This window comes from Symsagittifera roscoffensis, chromosome 3 (genome assembly GCF_963678635.1).
Source record: "Symsagittifera roscoffensis chromosome 3, txSymRosc1.1, whole genome shotgun sequence".
Classification (NCBI taxonomy): domain Eukaryota; kingdom Metazoa; phylum Xenacoelomorpha; order Acoela; family Convolutidae; genus Symsagittifera; species Symsagittifera roscoffensis.
Genome location: NC_087064.1, coordinates 60617748 through 60636776, shown reverse-complemented (window position 1 = coordinate 60636776; position 19029 = coordinate 60617748). Strand labels below are relative to the sequence as shown.

Below are 19029 nucleotides of genomic sequence, written 5' to 3'. Positions count from 1 at the left end.
TGTTGCAGCCGCGCTTGAATAAAAACAATGTAGCCGCTTACAGTGCAAGTAAAACTAAATATTTCAAATTTATTTATTCGTCCAAAATTATCAATTTTTTAAATAATCGCTTTATCCAAACAAAAACAAAAATAACCAGTTGCTGTGCAAGACGCGCAGAATGTTCCGACTAAGCCTTTTTTTGCTATTTCGTTTTTTAAGCTAGTGGGAGGGTATTAACTTGGCCATGCTACAGGAATCAGATAATAATGTCAAACCAACGCAAAACGCATTTGGCATAGAATTTGAGTTTAAATATTTTAGCGATATTGCTATCCAAGTTGTTTATCTAAAAAAGACAATATGTCGATTTGATAACGCTTGCTAATTGCCAGAAGCTAGCCCGGTTAGATAGAAAGTCTAAACTTTAAGGCTGAAACAAAGTCCACTGCAATATATCACCCTCTTGAAACGAAATTACTACTCTTTGTATTAACAAGGAGGCGAAGCTGCGCTTCGCAAACACAAGCGAGAAAAGTGCAAAAAAGATCTATAAACAGGCAAAACAAAGTGAAATCAGGAAAATGTTAAGAAGACAACTTGAGAAACTTTTTTGCAAGGCTTGGGAGTAACACGTTCTCACATCTGCTTCATGACCGCTTGTAATTTTACTAACACTAGCCACCAATAAAGCAGCTGCAGTTTCTATCAAATTGCCAATGCGATGCAGGAAAAACTGGACCAAAAAAACTAACTATTTCAATGTTCCGGATTTGGATCTCCTACCGGTTGATTGGGATTTCCACTTCCTCGCAATCGCGCCACGGACGCTTGGAAGAAAAACTAGTTGCCCAGCTTATGCTAGATTCACACAAAAATGAACTTAACGCAAAACCCTAGTGATTTTTCGGCTTAAGTAGTGGATTAGCTGCATATTTAAAGAAAAAACTACTAATTGATCTTTTAACTAAATTCATTATCTCAGATTTGGCTGGTTAGTTTTCGAAAAAAAAATTAAAAAAGATTCCAAAAAACGATCAAAAATCGAAACAAAATTTTCTCTACTAAAGCATGGGAATAATCTCGTATGCAGGGAAGATTTCCACACCCTGATTTTTAGATTGAATCCTTAATATCGGCTTTAGCTAGTAGCTTTCGAGAACAGTCATGAAATTTCTTTAAGAAAAACGGTAAAAACTTCAAAAAATGGATTTTTCCGATGTCCATATCCGCTTTTCCACAAAAAATAAGGCAAAACAGATTACACAGAAAAAGTTTAAGCACAATGTTAGTTTGAACGAATTATCAACCTCAGAATCAGCAGGTTAATTTTTGAAGAAAAAAGAAGTTTCTAAAAAACGGGCAAAGTTTCAAAAATTGTACATTTTCTAAGGCCATATTTTTTCAAACGCAACCATAGCCACTTGCGAAGGGAAGATTAGCATACCACGTTTTTTCCGGTGGTACTCTTATTCTGATTTGGCAGGGTAGTTTTTGAGAAAAGTCAAAAAAATTTAAAATATTACCAAAATGTCAAAAATGGGCTTGTTTGAGGCCATAACTTTTTTCTTTCAAATTTAGGGGTTAGCCGCTTGAGAAGGAGAGATCCCAATGATTGTTTCTTTAGTTTAAACGTTCATGTCAGATTTAATCATTTATTATTTGAGAAAATAAACAAATTCAAAACCAAATAAGTCAAAAATCCCCTACTGAAACTTTCGAAAGCCGTGCCGTAGAACGTGGAACATGGTGTAAACTGAAAAGAGACTAGCAAAATTTGCATGCACATAGAATAGCAGCCACTTTTTCCACTGTCACCATTGTTTTGAAAATTGGTTAAGTACTTTTTGAGAAAAAATGAAAATTTTGCGAAAAGTTCAAAAATTTTCGAAAGGGTCGCAAAAAAAATTAACAAATCCCATACAATTTCATAACACCTGTTGTTTTCAAACAGAACCTAACACTAGCCAAAGTAAACCAGCAGTATATGCTATCAAATTACCTATGCTTTATTACGCTGAAATATGATGTAATTGAAATATACCAAAAGTGCCACTAATGAGCACTTTTATTTGCGACTTAGGTTCGAAAAAAGTATGTTCGTAAAAATACACTTCGCTTCGCTCGTGTAACAAACCAACCATAAAAACGATCATATAATAATATCTATAAAAAATAAGAAATGTGGCGATGTGGCACTCTACTAGCGCATAAAATAAGACTGAACCTGAACCAGTAAGTGATTTTTTATTACTATCTGGTTACAGGAAAAAGTCGAGCATCGATTTAACAAACAATTGCAGCAGATTGAAAGTGTGAGTACAGGCGCGGATCCAGGAATCACTTTTTGGGAAACTTCGGCGCGCGCTCTCCCCTTAAAAATCGTAAAAATGCGCGCCCAAGGCGCCTTTAGAAAAATTTTAAGGTCAGTCAGCCAAAAATGGATATCTCAAAATATCTCCCTTTGGGTCGGAAGGGGGTCGAATCCCAACCCTCCCCCCTAAATCCGCTACTGTGTGAGTACACTTGCTTTCGCAAGTGGAAACATAGCCAACAGGTAATTGGAAAAGGTAAAAGAACAAGAAAACCAAAAAAATATATATTTCAATGAAAATTTTAAAACATTTTTCATCTTTCGAATAAAACAATATAAAACAATATATATAGAATTCTTCGTTAAGTTACCTTTATTGTGAGAAAACTGGATCAACAGATAAGTTTTTTTCTGCTGGGACTTCAGAAAATATATGTTCATTATTGAAACTAGAAGTCGTTCGTTTTTTGTGACCTTTACAATTTTGCTGTTCGATAGTGGAGCTTGCCTTCATTTAACAAAGGAAATGAAGTGAACTTGAAAAGAAATTAAAAGTCAACTGCGCAAAACCAAATTTGAGCGTGAACAAATTTCAAGACTTTCTCCTGAAAAAAACTCAAAAAAAACCAGCAAGACCTGTGAGGTAAAATTTTTTTGTTCTTTTTAAGCTTAATAAACTTAAATATGGAAAAACAACTAATTATTTTGAAAAAAAACTAGGATGAAATGAAAATATTTGACACATTTATATATTTTCGATTGCAATTATCCGCTAGAAAATATTAACGAAAATCATCTATTTTTACATAGTCTATTCTTTCATGCTTGAGCCACTTCAACTCCGTTCAAAAAGTGTTGTCGCTTTCCATCTATATCAGTGTAACTCCAGTACACCTTGCTGTTACCATAACCTAACCTCTTCTGTCTTTATCCTCAGCAGTGAAATTGGTATAAAAAATTTATTGTTCCACTGTATTCACAGTGTTCAATCCTCAGCGAACTATTCAATACCCTGAAGAGCATGTAAATGTCTAGCTGATTCGGCTATTGGATAGCGATTAATCCAGAGAACATTTGGAATTTGGAAAACGGGAAGGTACCTCTAACAGGGAAGACTTACTTTCACTTGCCATTTGCCAGTTTTAAGCCTAAAAAGCGCTTTGTTAGCGCACTGTATAAAAAAGACTTCATTTAATCACGTTGCGTGACATCCGGAATACAATCAACTTGAGCGTGAAATTCGTCCTTTCAAAATCAATTTCACTAAAAACGATAACCATTTTCTGCCATCTGCTCATTTCGACTTACTGGGTTAGTAATTTCCAAGTTTATAAGAGGACCACAATTGCAAACAGCGCATAGTCGGAATTACTTGGTGCGAAATACAGGATCATGGCCTTAGGCATTCAAGTCAAAGCTTGCATTCATTTCATTTTACCCTTTAACATTTCAGTAGCACGGTTACCAATTTAATCCCCTATGAAATAAATATATGAAAGTGAACTTAGGAGTGCAGAAGGAATGGAAAAAGAACAAGAATAGGTATTATGCTGAAGAAAAGGACGATTTTATTTTATCTCAAAAACATTAATCGTTGTGAATACAAAATGGTATAAATACACAACGCTGGTTTTGCATGAAAAAAACAGATTTGTGATTTACTAAAAAAAAGTATCAAACAATTTTCCGCAAGATTTTTCAGAACGAAAACAGTAAAACGGACGGATATGAACAAAAAAGTGCAACAGAATTTTAAAATTGAATAATTGGACATTTTCCTCTATTATCCAACTTTGACAGCCTCCCACTTCAGAGAATAATCTTCTCTGCTCATCCTATTAAGCGTTGGTCAGTCTACTGACGGATGGTAATATTGCTCGATAATGAGGAAAAATGACGCTGACTTTAATTCCTTTTTGACTACATGACAGGTTGAACAACCTTTACTGTGCGAAAAGAGAAGTCCGTACAAGAATTTTTATGGTGGAGTGTTAAGCACGGCTATCTTAGTTTACACTCACTTCCTGGACTAGTTAAATACCATAAAATACCAAAAAGAGTACCAGAAAAAAAAAATTTTACTATACATTTAGCTTTTGTTGGATGCCATCTTTCCTGGGCATTGCTTGCAATTGACAACGTCGTTGAAATGAAAATGTTATAAAAGGAAAATTAGCTTTTACAGATTTAATTATTTTTCTACAATTTCAATAAAACCAAGTTTTTAAAATTTGTTAAGATAATTAAATTTGTAAAAAAAACTCAATATCGATTAAACTTTAACGACCGCTGAAAAACCTGTTATTAAATTCTATGCTAAAAACATTAAATAATAATCTAAGTTAATTATAATCACTCAATCACTCACTACTCCAGCCCTATGTATTCAAAAATTTCCACTCCACCGAGGAGTAGAAGAAAAATTCTGTAAACTGACAATCAGGGCATTATTTAATGGTATTATGTTATCACAACAACCCTGAAAGTAGTTCACTTTGCTTATTAAACCGCTTTTCGTGTTTCTAAAGCGAATGAAACACTTTGACTGAATGAATGAAACTGATATTAAGAAGCAGAATAAAATACGGTAGGTGAAAACAGTGTACCAAACAAAAATTTATTCCATGACGACAACTGAGTTTAACCAACTTCAATTCCCCACTTCACAATGTACATGGAAAATAGCCCAAAACCTCAAAAGTCTACCAAAAGCGTCTCGACCACCTAAATATTCCCATGACGTGTAACAGCATGAAAATTTGAATTTCACCCGACAAAGTCACAGATTTGGCAAAGTATTTGACCGGCAGCGACTAACTTTGAAATAATGTAAACGGGTAGTCACTTAACGGTAAACAGATCTAACAATTTCCAATAGATTTGATTTGACTTCAGAAAGACTACAGGACAGGCCTGAGCCCGATAGCTTTAAATCTAACATTGAGTGAAGATTAAATTTTGGCACCTCACGCTGTGATAAGTACAAATTTAACATGTATTTTTATTGAACTTTTTGCTTAAAACGTATCCATCTCTTAATTGCAAACAACTAAATGAAATGACAAAAAAAGAGTTCACAAAGAGCTTTTTCATAATTCAACACAAACAATCCGGAGATCTAATCTTCCATTTTGTTGTTCTTTTGCAACAAATGTCTCTAGTCCCAACGCGGATGACAAAAATAATTGCAATATTCTTCATTACAGGTCAGATCAAAAAGTATGATAAAAAATCAGTCAAAAGTGAACACTAGATGCATTAAAAACAAACTGAAAAACAGATAACGACACCACCACCAATTTTTTAAATCAAATTGAAAAGTTTTAACAGAAAACTTATTGTTAAAGCGTTGAGCATATAGGCGTTTGGAAAAGATTTAATGAACTAGAAAAAAAAACGAAAAAAGCTACTGTTTTTAAGCTTCGTTAAACTACCGAGTTCCATAGAACAAATAACATGACCTGGCTTCTATTCAGTTTACCCACAACGGAAAAGGCCAACAGATGAGTTGTTCAGCTGATTGTGGAGAACCAGTGTAGTTAGTGCCCTTGCTAAAAAACTATATGCATTTTTTAGTTTATTAAATTTTTGAAGAACAAAAAAACTTCATGGCTGAATTTTATTCTTATCAAACGAACCCTATTTGAGAAAAAATAATAAAATTCGACAGACATTCTTTTACTGAAAGAAGGTGCCGATGTTGAAAAAATATATAGCTACATTTTTCGATACAAATGATGGTTTGAAACATCCCAATTTACATATAAACTAGCATGTAACACACCTCCGAATCTTCAAACAGATTCATGAACGTGAAAACTGTTCATATACAAAATATAAATAACTAAATGAATGCAACCACAACAATAGACGTGGGCATCCAACAACGCTTTTTAAATCAAAATTTGCACAAGAGAATTATTTCCTCTGAGACAATGTTTAAACAAAAATGATCAAACATCAAATCTTTGAAAATTTGGGAAAAACATAAAAAACGTCATATCTCGAAAACTGAAAGGATTTGATCAGTCATATTTGGTGGAAACGTTTGCATCGCCTGAGATTACCTTAAAAGCGCCTCACTATAAGGTTGGGAATTCTTGATATAGTGAAGTTTTTGAAACTTCGAATCGTCGTATATCGTAAACTAAGGATTTGGGTTTTTATATTTGAGGCAAAATTTGCGACCCCTCAGAAACCCTGACAGCATCCCATTTTTGGGATGCTAATTTCAAACTTTGTGAAATAAACACTAAACTCAAACTGAAAAATCTAAAACATTTCTTACGCATTGCAATATATGATATAGTTTAAAAGTGAAACGTTAATATTTTCGTTAAACCTGTAAAACAATACTTTTAAAAAACTCAAACACGGCGATATGTGTGTATAAGTGAATATATATATATACTCACACACGTCCACACACACACAAACAAAAAACGATGGCAAACACTTTGCTATTCAAAATCCGTTTGCTATAGAAGTCAACTGTTTCATTCAACTTATCAAGTTTTTCAGGCATACATGCTATTCTGACAATAGCAAAACTGATGAAAATGAGTCTCTTACTCAAATTGCAATGCAGTTAAACATGAAATTAATATGGCAATATGGTTTTAGGATCACTTGGTCTACCGTGACTTCAAAGTTTCAATCATAACCGAAGGACTGAATCTTGAAAAACCGTGTTAGAATTCTATGGTGGCACTGAATCTCACTGCTACCTTGACACAGTAAATCACAGCGTCCTTCTCAGTAAAATATATGATTCAGACGTAACAACCAACGCCATTAACGATTAACGATGGCTGTTATCCTACCTGCAAGGACGCTTCATGCGTTGAGTTTACAGATGCTAAATCGGGCATCAAAAAATTCAAACAAGTATACCACAAGGTGGCAACCGATTCTTGTGCGCTGATAGCAAAACGGGGTCTAGGACAACAAGCCGACGGGACTTCAAGCCGAAGGGACTTCAGGCCGAAATTTAAACTTTACAAGCACCTCAGATCACTATTTTTTCATCTGTAAAACGTTGCGTTTCAAAATTGTAAGCAAATTTAGTCCATAAGAAGCTTTATTCATGACAATGAATCACTTGGGATTGGCATCCATTAAAAAAACCAACCGGTTTTTGAAATGCATAGCTTATAAACAAGAAAATTGCCTTCAGCCATGTTTTATTTTTCAACTTTCCTTAACATCATTCGGAGGCTTAAATTTTTGAAAACGCCAATAACAACTGGAGAAAGATCATGAAATTGAGAAATTCTTCAAAAAAGTATTCAAATTAATCATATTTCATGAATTAATGAGAAAATTTTCGGCTTGAAGTCCCTAATTTTACAATTCGGCTTCAAGTCCCGTCGGCTTGATGTCCGGCACCCAGCAAAACGATCCTAATTTCTGGCCTACATCCAGTTTATTATTTCAACTATTAATTCAATCAATTAACTGGATGGCCAAAACCAGGCGCTTGAATCTGTCCCTTGAAAAAAAATCCATGAAAACCGTAATTTCTTGGTCTGCCGAAGTCAAAACCTAAGCTAATTCAATATTCGTGTCTACCGACCTAAACATAAAAACCCAAACATCCTGAGTATTTCGTACGATTTACATAAAAACGCTTAACATTTGCGCACTAGTTAAATCAAGAAAAAACATTCTCAAAAAAACTACCAAATGCGGATGCTAAAAACGAACACTTTGCTATTTAAAGTCCGTTTGCTATTAAGTCCGCATTCATTCAACTGTTCAAGCAGACCGACAGACCTGAATATCCTCAGTCTATACCTGACCCCTTCGTGTAGCAGTACAGCTTCAGCTCAACAGCACGGTGAGCTATATATCCTTGAAAGTATTAAATAGCATAAGGAGGAGGTTGACCTAAAAACAAATCAGTCGAATCCAGTGTTAAAACAACGATCAAGTAAATCACGATAGTGGCATGCCCTACCTATCCCGTAGGGGAACAATAACACTGGATAAGAGACAAAACGAAACTACCAACCCAATCAAAAAAAGCAACCAATTATCGTCACCGAAGCTACATCAATATGATGCGAAACACTATCACTATCTTACTTGCTTTGAGGTCTGAAGTCTCAAAAAACAAAATAGGCAATAGCTCCTTCCCACTCTGAGAAACGTCGAAAAAATATCTAAATCACATAGGCTACAATATGCGTAGATTTCACGAGCAGAAACTCTTTGAACTCACTAACGGGAAGAGTACCTGGTTACAAGATCATTGTTCAAAGACCGGGGAAATCAACCACATCATTTGAGCTGGCCTCGTCTTACCGGCTTTTTAAAAATTCTTTTCGCAGAGTACGGAGCTAAATTTTGAAACTTACGTCTTTGTCGGAAGGCAAGTGTTTCGCCAGTTTCACTTTAGCGAAATTTCCTTTGCCTATGGTCTTGCCCAGCTTGTATTTGCCAATAATATTTTCGTGTGACCGACTAGCTCCACCTGCTCGGGTGCTTGATCGCTCACTGGTTCCAGAAGTTGGATTCCCGCTCATTGCTTCTTGTCTTGAAGTTCGCCTGCTGGAAGATACAGATGTGGTTCCTCCTGTCGTCGCCGTTCCTCCACCTGCTTGTCCAGCCATTGGATTGTTGGCTGGAACTGAAACTTTCTTAACCAATTGAGTAGCCACGCTGGCGGGTCTTTCCGCGGGCAGCGATACCTTTCTATTTGAATCGGTTTCAACGAGTATCGTTTTTGGTCTGTTCGCAGTAACAGCTTCGGTTATTCTGTAGTGCCGGCTTTGACTGGATTTCACATCTGGAATCTGAATATCTTTGATGGTGATATTTGGATTCAAATAGTTTGATCCTGGAGCATCACTTGGAACAAACACGCCCTTTTCTCCATTCTTCTTGTTCTGAAATAGTAGTTGCACAAGTCATTGCAGGTTTCAAGATTATTGAACTGGAAATATTGCATATAAATTTTCTATGAAACAAGCCTAATTACAATGCCACAGCCTTTTGAACAATATTTCTTGGAAGTGGACAAAACTAATCTAAATAAATTAGTTATATCAACTGTGGCAATAAATTAGTTATATCAATCATATAGTTACTACACTCCAGAAATATCACAAAATGGTTTAACGGCCTTTACCAATTCCTTTTCTAAAAGTAAGTGTTCATTGTAGACTTAAATGTCTTCCAATGGCCTTAGGAGGGCTCCACAAGTAAATACAATTTTTTCGTGCCAGTTGAAATAATGAAATAAAAATTTTTAAACGTTATACGAACATTTCGCCCAGTTTGTTTATTGTCCGAGTTTACATTTTTTAAAATATTTACAGATGAAAAAGATAGACAGACTGATTTTTAAAATCTGTTCGTTTCTAAGAACTACTAATTCTTCAGATAGTTGTTCTGCTGAAAACTTGATGATAGTTGGCATATTAACTATCGTAATACAGAGGCGAAGCTGAGCTTCGCACCTTTGCGATACAGCAACTATAGGATGAAGGTACCATGAAGCTTTTAAAAATGCCACACAGAATTTCGAACTAAGTTACAATTGAAAAAGGATGGGGAGAAACGAGAAAGCATTTTTTCGTGTTAGAAATTATTTAAGTTTTTCAAAGAGGTCCTAATGGCATTGAATTTCGGCATTCAAAAATTGATGCGAGAGTCTTATTGATCTCAAAAGTACTGCCGGATATTTCAAGAAAAAAAAATGGTATATAAGCCGACAGAATAGAATCCGACATCGAATAACCTGAAACTCAGCCAAAGATTTTTGTCAAATAAAAACATCAGAAAAAATTTCAAGTTTGTCAAAAAAAACCTGGGAAAAATTTGAAGTAAGGCTCACATACTACATTCCGATTTGAAACGCTTGCTAATCGCCAGCGTAATTAAAAATTAAGTTATCGCAACCAACTTTACTGATAATTTCATAGGGGGGAGGGGGGCTAGGTCTTTTTACCATACCGACCTTTTACCAGATCACAATGCAATAATTCAATTAAGATAAACATATATTAGTGGAAGAGTCGAAAAGCAAGCGGTTAGAACAAACAAAACTTTGCTGAGAAACCGTGAAAACAATGTCTTCAACCAGACTACACGGCGTCATTACATCTGTCAATCAAATTTAAATCCGTGCTCATGGAGGATCGAATGCAGTTGCACAAACTGTATAAACATTAGAAAACTAAACTTTTGATTTGATCTACAACTTGAAAGGGAGTCACTTCCCCCTGCACATTTCCTAAAATCTTTATTAGATTTTTTATTATTATAGCTCCGCTGTCAGCTCTCTGCTTCTAAGACTCTTCGAAAGTGTTAGTTCCGGACTTGTTCCTTATCAATGGTTATTTGCAAGTACGGATGTAACTAGATTGTTCCCCGTGTCACAGCATTTACCTACAGCATTTGAAAAAATATTGTTTCAAAATTTTTTTCTATAGTTTGTCATGAGATTTCCCAATGTTCCTGGTTTTAAAGTTTTCTAACAGCAATGTTATTTTTTTATTGCAGAATAGATATGTATAACTGCTGGCCTGATATACGGGTTATGGTTAAAATTCTCTCTGCTAAATTTCTTATAATTGTTCATTAATGTCGATGTCAATTTTCAGTAATTGATTCTTATTATTATATCATTATAACATTATTATAAAAAACTTGAAGTTAATTTTAAGTTCAACTTGTATTATACTTTCAGATAACGTGATGCCATATTGAGACGAAGAATAGATTGAATTCCAAAGCGAGCGAATGCTGTACTAATAGCACCAAGCCAAATGGTGAGAACTGGGTTCCGCGTTAGTGCTTCTAAAAATGCTCACACAACGAAGGTGCTATGTCAGAACAAACGCGAGTACAAATTTCTAAAGAGAGCAAAAACATGATGTTTTTTATGTGATGTTTCTCCCCCAGGGAGACAGAAGTACATAAAAAACAGTACAACCGCTAGAGTCATAAATGAAATACAGAGCTCAAGGCGACAATTGAGATAGCGACGTCAGTCTTGTCCACTCCAGCGCCGTCTACACCAACGGAACACGGAACTAAGTTTTCTTCTGCTAATGTTACGGGAATTTTATCCTCTTTGATGCTATTTTCCAATAGACACCCAGCCACGCCAACAAGTCAGGCAGCAAACTATACCGGACACCGAAGAGTGTCACCACTCCTTTCCCGATGAGCTTTTCCGTGTTCATTCGCCATTACTAAGGGATTCTCGGTTTGAGTTCTTTTCCTCTACTTACTGATATGCTTAAGTTCAGGGGATTCTCGCGTCCAAAAAACGGGTTACGCTTTAAGGGCACTCAAGCTTTCCTAAAACTACCGAAGCAGTAATGTGCAGGAGTTTTTCACTCTAACCAAGGCAAACTGAAGTTTTCCTTTTCAAAATCATTTTACAAGGAAGAATAAGTGAAAGATCAACAGAGTTTGAAAAAAAAAATATTGATAAGTATTTGAAAATAGATCTCTAGATATGACGAGTGACTCTAAAAATCAACATGCAGTATAAACTTGCCAAAGTCAGAAGATTCCTGCAAATGAAGTTATACGATGTTGTTTGTAATGAGGAAACATGGTTTACAGTTGAAATTGTAGAAGAAGAGTTGTTTACTCCGCAACATCAGCGTTACTTTCCAAATAGACAAAAATGCGAAAACAACTGCTAACGGTGGTACTTTTAAGCGAAAACGAAATTGCTTCTGAGTGTATTAAATAAGTAAAAGGGATTAGTAATGGCATGCTTGATAAACATGTGCAAAAGCTATATAATCAGCAAATGCAAATTAGACTACAAAATTTTCGTTATCCGACGTGAGCGGATCAAAGAAAAAGGAGCTTGAGTGCCAACTCAGATGAAATCTGAGGGCACGCAAAACAAATTTCAATTAAAAAAATGTTGTTACTAGTATATTATATCTACTATATAAATCATAATGCTGCATGACAATTTTCTAAATGGGTAAAACAAAAAAAATTTTAATCATTAGCTTACAAAGCGGAAAATCAGGGTGCTGGTGTATGCAGATTTTGATTGCTGTTTAGCGATAATGTGACAATTTTGCTTGGTTGTGAATTTTGGGGTGTCGATAAAGTTAAATCTGCTGCAAACTTCTGTAAATGACCACTGGCACTGTATAGTGAGACGCACTCAACAGTCTGGGGCTCTCTGACGGACGACGACACGCAATGAGGACATCGATCTTGAGTCCGGAAAGTATGTGCCAGTCGGTCATATTTGGAAGTTTGACCTTGAGAAAACGTTTAGTCTTGATTTTAGGGTGAATTGCAATTTATCAAAAATTCAAATTGAGCATGCCATGCTCAGGTTTCTCGAGACAACTGAAAATTCCAGAAAAGTAAGATCAGAAGAATCGAACTACAATCGCGGGAAAAAAGTCAAAAATGGCAGCGGGAAAAAAGTCAAAAATAGCAGCGGAAAAAAGTCAAAAATAGTCAAAAATCTCGTACCAATACATAATTCGAACGAGAGTAGAGGTGATACTTGGCAGAAGGTGATCGCGAGTGGGTGAGCAGTAAATTCGAAAGGACCAGAGTGAACCTTCGGCGGAAAGGTGGACTGCCCAATGGTTCAAACAAGAAACTTGTTTCTAGAATTAAAACTTACTTATTTCAAACTTCTCGGGTTAAACTCAATTACCCAATCAATTCTGGAGTTGCTTTATAGTTTATTTACTCGATTGTGACATTCGACCAGAATGGCCAAAATGCAATCTCTGCGGAATTCGAATTTTAACAGCGAGCCTTCCGGATTGGTGATTATTAAGAATTAACGACGTTATTTGAACGATGGGACAAAACGTGAAGGTTAAAGGATTCGGGAATTGCTAATTTTTAAATTTTCGAAGTGGTTACGTAACATTTCTGAGAAACGTCAGAAACGGCCATTTCAGCAAAAAGAACTAAGAAAAACAGAACAACATTAGTTGCGCGGACGATAAGTACGAAAATTGTGAGAAAAAACAATAGCAGATTGCAGGAATAGCAGTGAACACTCCGATTTGCAACTATTGTGTCGCTACAATAGTTGCAAGGCTGTTGCAGACAACGGTGAAGGGTGGAGGACAGCCTTCCGGATTAAGAAGAAATCAAGATTAACGAGCTTGATTCAGTGGATTCAAGAATCCGGAAGGGTTTCGGAACTGAGACTTTTATTCTTTTATATAGACTTTTAGCTTCTTGTCATGTCCTGATTTGAATTTAGTTAACAACTGGATTCATTTTGATAAGGATGAGAAGCTAGGAGTTGGGGGAAAGGGTTGATCCATCTTCGATGGAGATGATGATTTTTATCTACTGAACAAAAACAATAGTAATATAATAAGTAGTAGCCCTATTTTTAGGAGTGACCTCGTGGTCTGGGGATACTGAGACCCAGCCATGAGCTCACTATTTCTGCATGTAATTAAGTTAATTTGAGTGTTTTGACCGAAGCCGAAAGCAGTAACGTTTTGTCGACCCGATGTTAGAAAAGACCACCGAAAAGTACTGGCTTGGTAGAGACGGTGAAAAGCATGCAAAGCTCTGTTTAGACGTTAGCCAGTCGTCTTAAGACTTAGTTTTGTTTTCCGTTGATATGTATCTTCCGGGCGAATGTTACATACATGTTTTTATGGCGCTCCTGGGTGTTATTCTTTTTAACATCATGACCGGCAGAACCGTTAACGAGCACTCCGCGCCGAGCGGATGCTCACATTAACGCCCTTAATAGGCCTAAACCGCCGGGGCGGAAGGGTAGTTCGGAACGCGGAAGCCTTCCGGATTACCGTGAATAGCTTTTTAACTTAGTTAAGACCGAAAATTCACGAACCAGGAAGGGTGGGGGGATCGGCCATTCCCTCGTTCCCTGAAAGGTTTGTGACCAAAAACACTTAAAGATATATATAAAACCAAACAAAAAGTAGTATAGTACCCAATAAAAACAAAAAACATAAAAAATAACCGAAAAAACCAAAAAAAAAAAAGAAGAAAAAAAATCAGTAGAAATCATCCCCCCAGACAAGATGTGATCCGACCCCCCCGTTGTTGTTGATAGATATATTGTTGTTACAGTCATTTATATCAGTCAGGATCGTTACAATCAATTTTGTAGCCTGTTTGTGAGGCTTTTACTGTAAGGTTATTTGAGCATTTAAGCACGTTAATGATAAATTGCGCTCAATCAGGAAGGGTAAGCTGATTTGCGCTCAATTCGGAAGGGTCTTGGGAGAAGACTGATCCGGCAAGCAGTACAGGGAGCAACAAGAAGGCGCTCAACGACAACAACAATCGACTGTTGGGTATCGTTAACAAGTTTTGTATCCCTTTTGGTACAAAAAGTAAGATAGTAATCTGTGGGGGGCTCGACAGTGCTGCACTGTAGTGACCCTTCACCGAACTGCGAATATCCGAGTTAAGCACCTTAATTCGGATATTAAACAAACCCGGAGGGGTATAGTATTACTAATATTATTACTTATATAGCCTATATTAATAGTCTTATATCGTTTTTCAGTGAAAAACAACGAAAACAGACCGGTTTTTAGGGTCAAAATAGTGATATTTTGATCCCCCACAAGTCGCGATTTTTGAGATATCGATAATTTTTGAAACGGAAAAAAGCGCTAAAGTAGTGTGTTACATTGTAATTGCACTACCATAATAGATAGAACCAGTTAAGTTTAGTTCGGAAGTGGTTGGAACTATTTTGGAACCAAAAAACCGAATTTTCGTGATTTTTGAGAAACCGAAACACTAAAAATTCAGAAAATTTTTTGAAATTTTTGAGTTAGAACAGTAAAAATAGTTGTTCGGACAACGTCCACTAGTGAATCTACAAGTTTTAAAATCCGCTACCCGAAAGCCTTCCCGGTTGCAGAGAAATCGAACTTAACGTCTTTGATTTGGTGGATTCATCAATCCGGAGGGGTACAGGTAGCATAGTTTTTTTGCAAATTTTTTCAACTAAAGCGTTTTAGATCGGGTTTTTTGCATTGAACTAGAAGACTATAGGCCTTTTGAGCTCGGATCAATAATTTTTAGGTCGAAAGGACCAGATTTGCGGAAAAAGTTAGGCGGAACCTATAAGAGAGAAATTTCTTGACTTTAGAAAAAAGACGTTTTGGTTAATAACTTTGGAACTACTAGGCATATCGAGTTGATCTTGGTACCAATAGATCAGAAATTAGCTGTGCTTATTGATAGGGACAAAAGTTTTGCAAAAAAGTAAGCGTGAAAATTTTTTGAGATTGTTTTTAGCAAATTCCTCAATTTGGAAGGGTACACCCTTCACGTTTTATAAAATTTTTTTAGAAAAGCCCTTATACCCCTACCAAAAGGTAATAGCGGTTGAATAAAGTAACTTTAGGCTGTTCTAGACGAAAAGTGAAGGCTAAAGGCACAGCAAAACCTTAATCGAGCCGAAGTTAGGCAAGCGACAAAACCCTTCACCGTTAGTGTGAATTGTAAAATAAGAGGCTTAACTTCAATCCGGAAGGGTCTAGGAAAGTAGTACATACCCTTCCTAGTTAATTGAAAAAGCAAAATTGCATCGGAGAACGTATCCGGAGGGGCATAGGTTGAAAGAAGGAAAACTCCGAAAAGCTACTTTTACCAATCCGGAGGGGTCAAAAAAAATTTTTTTTCAAGTTAGAAGGGGTCCGAATCCGGAGGGGTCTTATAGTTGCTAATTCGGAGGGGTCCAAATCCGGAGGGGTCTTGTGTTAACTAACTCTGAGGGGTCCCAATGCGGAGGGGTCTAGATTTTGTTAGTCCGGAAGGGTCCTATTTGTGCCAATCCGGAGGGGTATTATTTTATTAAAGGACTTAGGTAGGCGAAAGAAAGACTAAAGTGAGAGGTATTAGGTTATTAGCACACAGGCTAGGTATCAGTGACTGCACTGGTAACTTGCCTTTCAATAAGAACCAGATCAAAACAAAACAGGTCCGAACTCGGATATTCGCGACACTAAGTCTATATTAAAAAGAGCGTGATTCATTGGTGTGGATTTGTGACATTCGACCAGAATGGCCAAAATGCAATCTCTGCAGAATTCGAATTTTAGCAGCGAGCCTTCCGGATTGGTGATTATTAAGAATTAACGACGTTATTTGAACGATGGGACAAAACGTGAAGGTTAAAGGATTCGGGAATTGCTAATTTTTAAATTTTCGAAGTGGTTACGTAACATTTCTGAGAAACGTCAGAAACGGCCATTTTAGCAAAAAGAACTAAGAAAAACAGAACAACATTAGTTGCGCGGACGATAAGTACGAAAATTGTGAGAAAAAACAATAGCAGATTGCAGGAATAGCAGTGAACACTCCGAGTTGCAACTATTTTGTCGCTACAATAGTTGCAAGGCTGTTGCAGACAACGGTGAAGGGTGGAGGACAGCCTTCCGGATTAAGAAGAAATCAAGATTAACGAGCTTGATTCAGTGGATTCAAGAATCCGGAAGGGTTTCGGAACTGAGACTTTTATTCTTTTATATAGACTTTTAGCTTCTTGTCATGTCCTGATTTGAATTTAGTTAACAACTGGATTCATTTTGATAAGGATGAGAAGCTAGGAGTTGGGGGAAAGGGTTGATCCATCTTCGATGGAGATGATGATTTTTATCTACTGAACAAAAACAATAGTAATATAATAAGTAGTAGCCCTGTTTTTAGGAGTGACCTCGTGGTCTGGGGATACTGAGACCCAGCCATGAGCTCACTATTTCTGCATGTAATTAAGTTAATTTGAGTGTTTTGACCGAAGCCGAAAGCAGTAACGTTTTGTCGACCCGATGTTAGAAAAGACCACCGAAAAGTACTGGCTTGGTAGAGACGGTGAAAAGCATGCAAAGCTCTGTTTAGACGTTAGCCAGTCGTCTTAAGACTTAGTTTTGTTTTCCGTTGATATGTATCTTCCGGGCGAATGTTACATACATGTTTTTATGGCGCTCCTGGGTGTTATTCTTTTTAACATCATGACCGGCAGAACCGTTAACGAGCACTCCGCGCCGAGCGGATGCTCACATTAACGCCCTTATTAGGCCTAAACCGCCGGGGCAGAGGGGTGGTTCGGAGCGCGGAAGCCCTCCGGATTACCGTGAATAGCTTTTTAACTTAGTTAAGACCGAAAATTCACGAACCAGGAAGGGTGGGGGGATCGGCCATTCACTCGTTCCCTGAGAGGTTTGTGACCAAAAACACTTAAAGATATATACAAAACCAAAAAAAAAGTAGTATAGTACCCAAGAAAGACAAAAAACATAAAAAATAACCGAAAAAACCAAAAACAAAAAAAGAAGTAAAAAATCAGTAGAAATCATCCCCCCAGACAAGATGTGATCCGACCCCCCCGTTGTTGTTGATAGACATATTGTTGTTACAGGCATTTATATCAGTCAGGATTGTTACGATCAATTTTGTAGCCTGTTTGTGAGGCTTGTACTGTAGGGTTATTTGAGCATTTAAGCACGTTAATGATAAATTGCGCTCAATCAGAAAATTTTTTGAAATTTTTGAGTTAGAACAGTAAAAATAGTTGTTCGGACAACGTCCACTAGTGAATCTACAAGTTTTAAAACCCGCTACCCGAAATCTTTCCCGGTTGCAGAGAAATCGAACTTAACGTTTTTGATTTGGTGGATTCATCAATCCGGAGGGGTACAGGTAGCATAGTTTTTTGCAAATTTTTTCAACTAAAGCGTTTTAGATCGGGTCTTTTGCATTGAACTAGAAAAGTATAGGCCTTCTGAGCTCGGATCAATAATTTTTAGGTCGAAAGGACCAGATTTGCGGAAAAAGTTAGGCGGAACCTATAAGAGAGAAATTTTTTGACTTTAGAAAAAAGACGTTTTGGTTAATAACTTTGGAACTACTAGGCATATCGAGTTGACCTTGGTACCAATAGATCAGAAATTAGCTGTGCTTACTGATAGGGACAAAATTTTTGCAAAAAAGTAAGCGTGAAAATTTTTTGAGATTGTTTTTAGCAAATTCCTCAATTTGGAAGGGTACACCCTTCACGTTTTATAAAATTTTTTTAGAAAAGCCCTTATACCCCTACCAAAAGGTAATAGCGGTTGAATAAAGTAACTTTAGGCTGTTCTAGACGAAAAGTGAAGGCTAAAGGCACAGCAAAACCTTAATCGAGCCGAAGTTAGGCAAGCGACAAAACCCTTCACCGTTAGTGTGAATTGTAAAATAAGAGGCTTAACTTCAATCCGGAAGGGTCTAGGAAAGTAGTACATACCCTTCCTAGTTAATTGAAAAAGCAAAATTGCATCGGAGAACGTATCCGGAGGGGCATAGGTTGAAAGAAGGAAATCTCCGAAAAGCTACTTTTACCAATCCGGAGGGGTCAAAATTTTTTTTTTTTCAAGTTAGGAGGGGTCCGAATCCGGAGGGGTCTTATAGTTGCTAATTCGGAGGGGTCCAAATCCGGAGGGGTCTAGATTTTGTTAGTCCGGAAGGGTCCTATTTGTGCCAATCTGGAGGGGTATTTTTTTATTAAAGGACTTAGGTAGGCGAAAAAAAGACTAAAGTGAGAGGTATTAGGTTATTAGCACACAGGCTAGGTATCAGTGACTGCACTGGTAACTTGCCTTTCAATAAGAACCATATCAAAACAAAACAAGTCCGAACTCGGATATTCGCGACACTAAGTCTATATTAAAAAGAGCGTGATTCATTGGTGTGGATTTGTGACATTCGACCAGAATGGCCAAAATGCAATCTCTGCAGAATTC

General features: G+C 36.8%; 1 protein-coding gene across 10 annotated transcripts in view; it reads right to left on the bottom strand.

Moving 5' to 3' along the window:
- Window positions 1–9179, bottom strand: part of LOC134842232 (serine/threonine-protein kinase MARK2-like) — a 41020-nt gene extending 31841 nt beyond the window's left edge. For all 10 annotated transcript variants that reach the window (XM_063858475.1, XM_063858476.1, XM_063858481.1 and 7 more), the window contains exon 1: window positions 8653–9179. In XM_063858475.1, the coding sequence (XP_063714545.1) occupies window positions 8653–8907 (255 nt within the window). In that variant the 5' untranslated portion in view covers window positions 8908–9179. The remainder of the gene's footprint in view (window positions 1–8652) is intronic.
- Between the last annotated feature and the right edge of the window lie 9850 nt (window positions 9180–19029).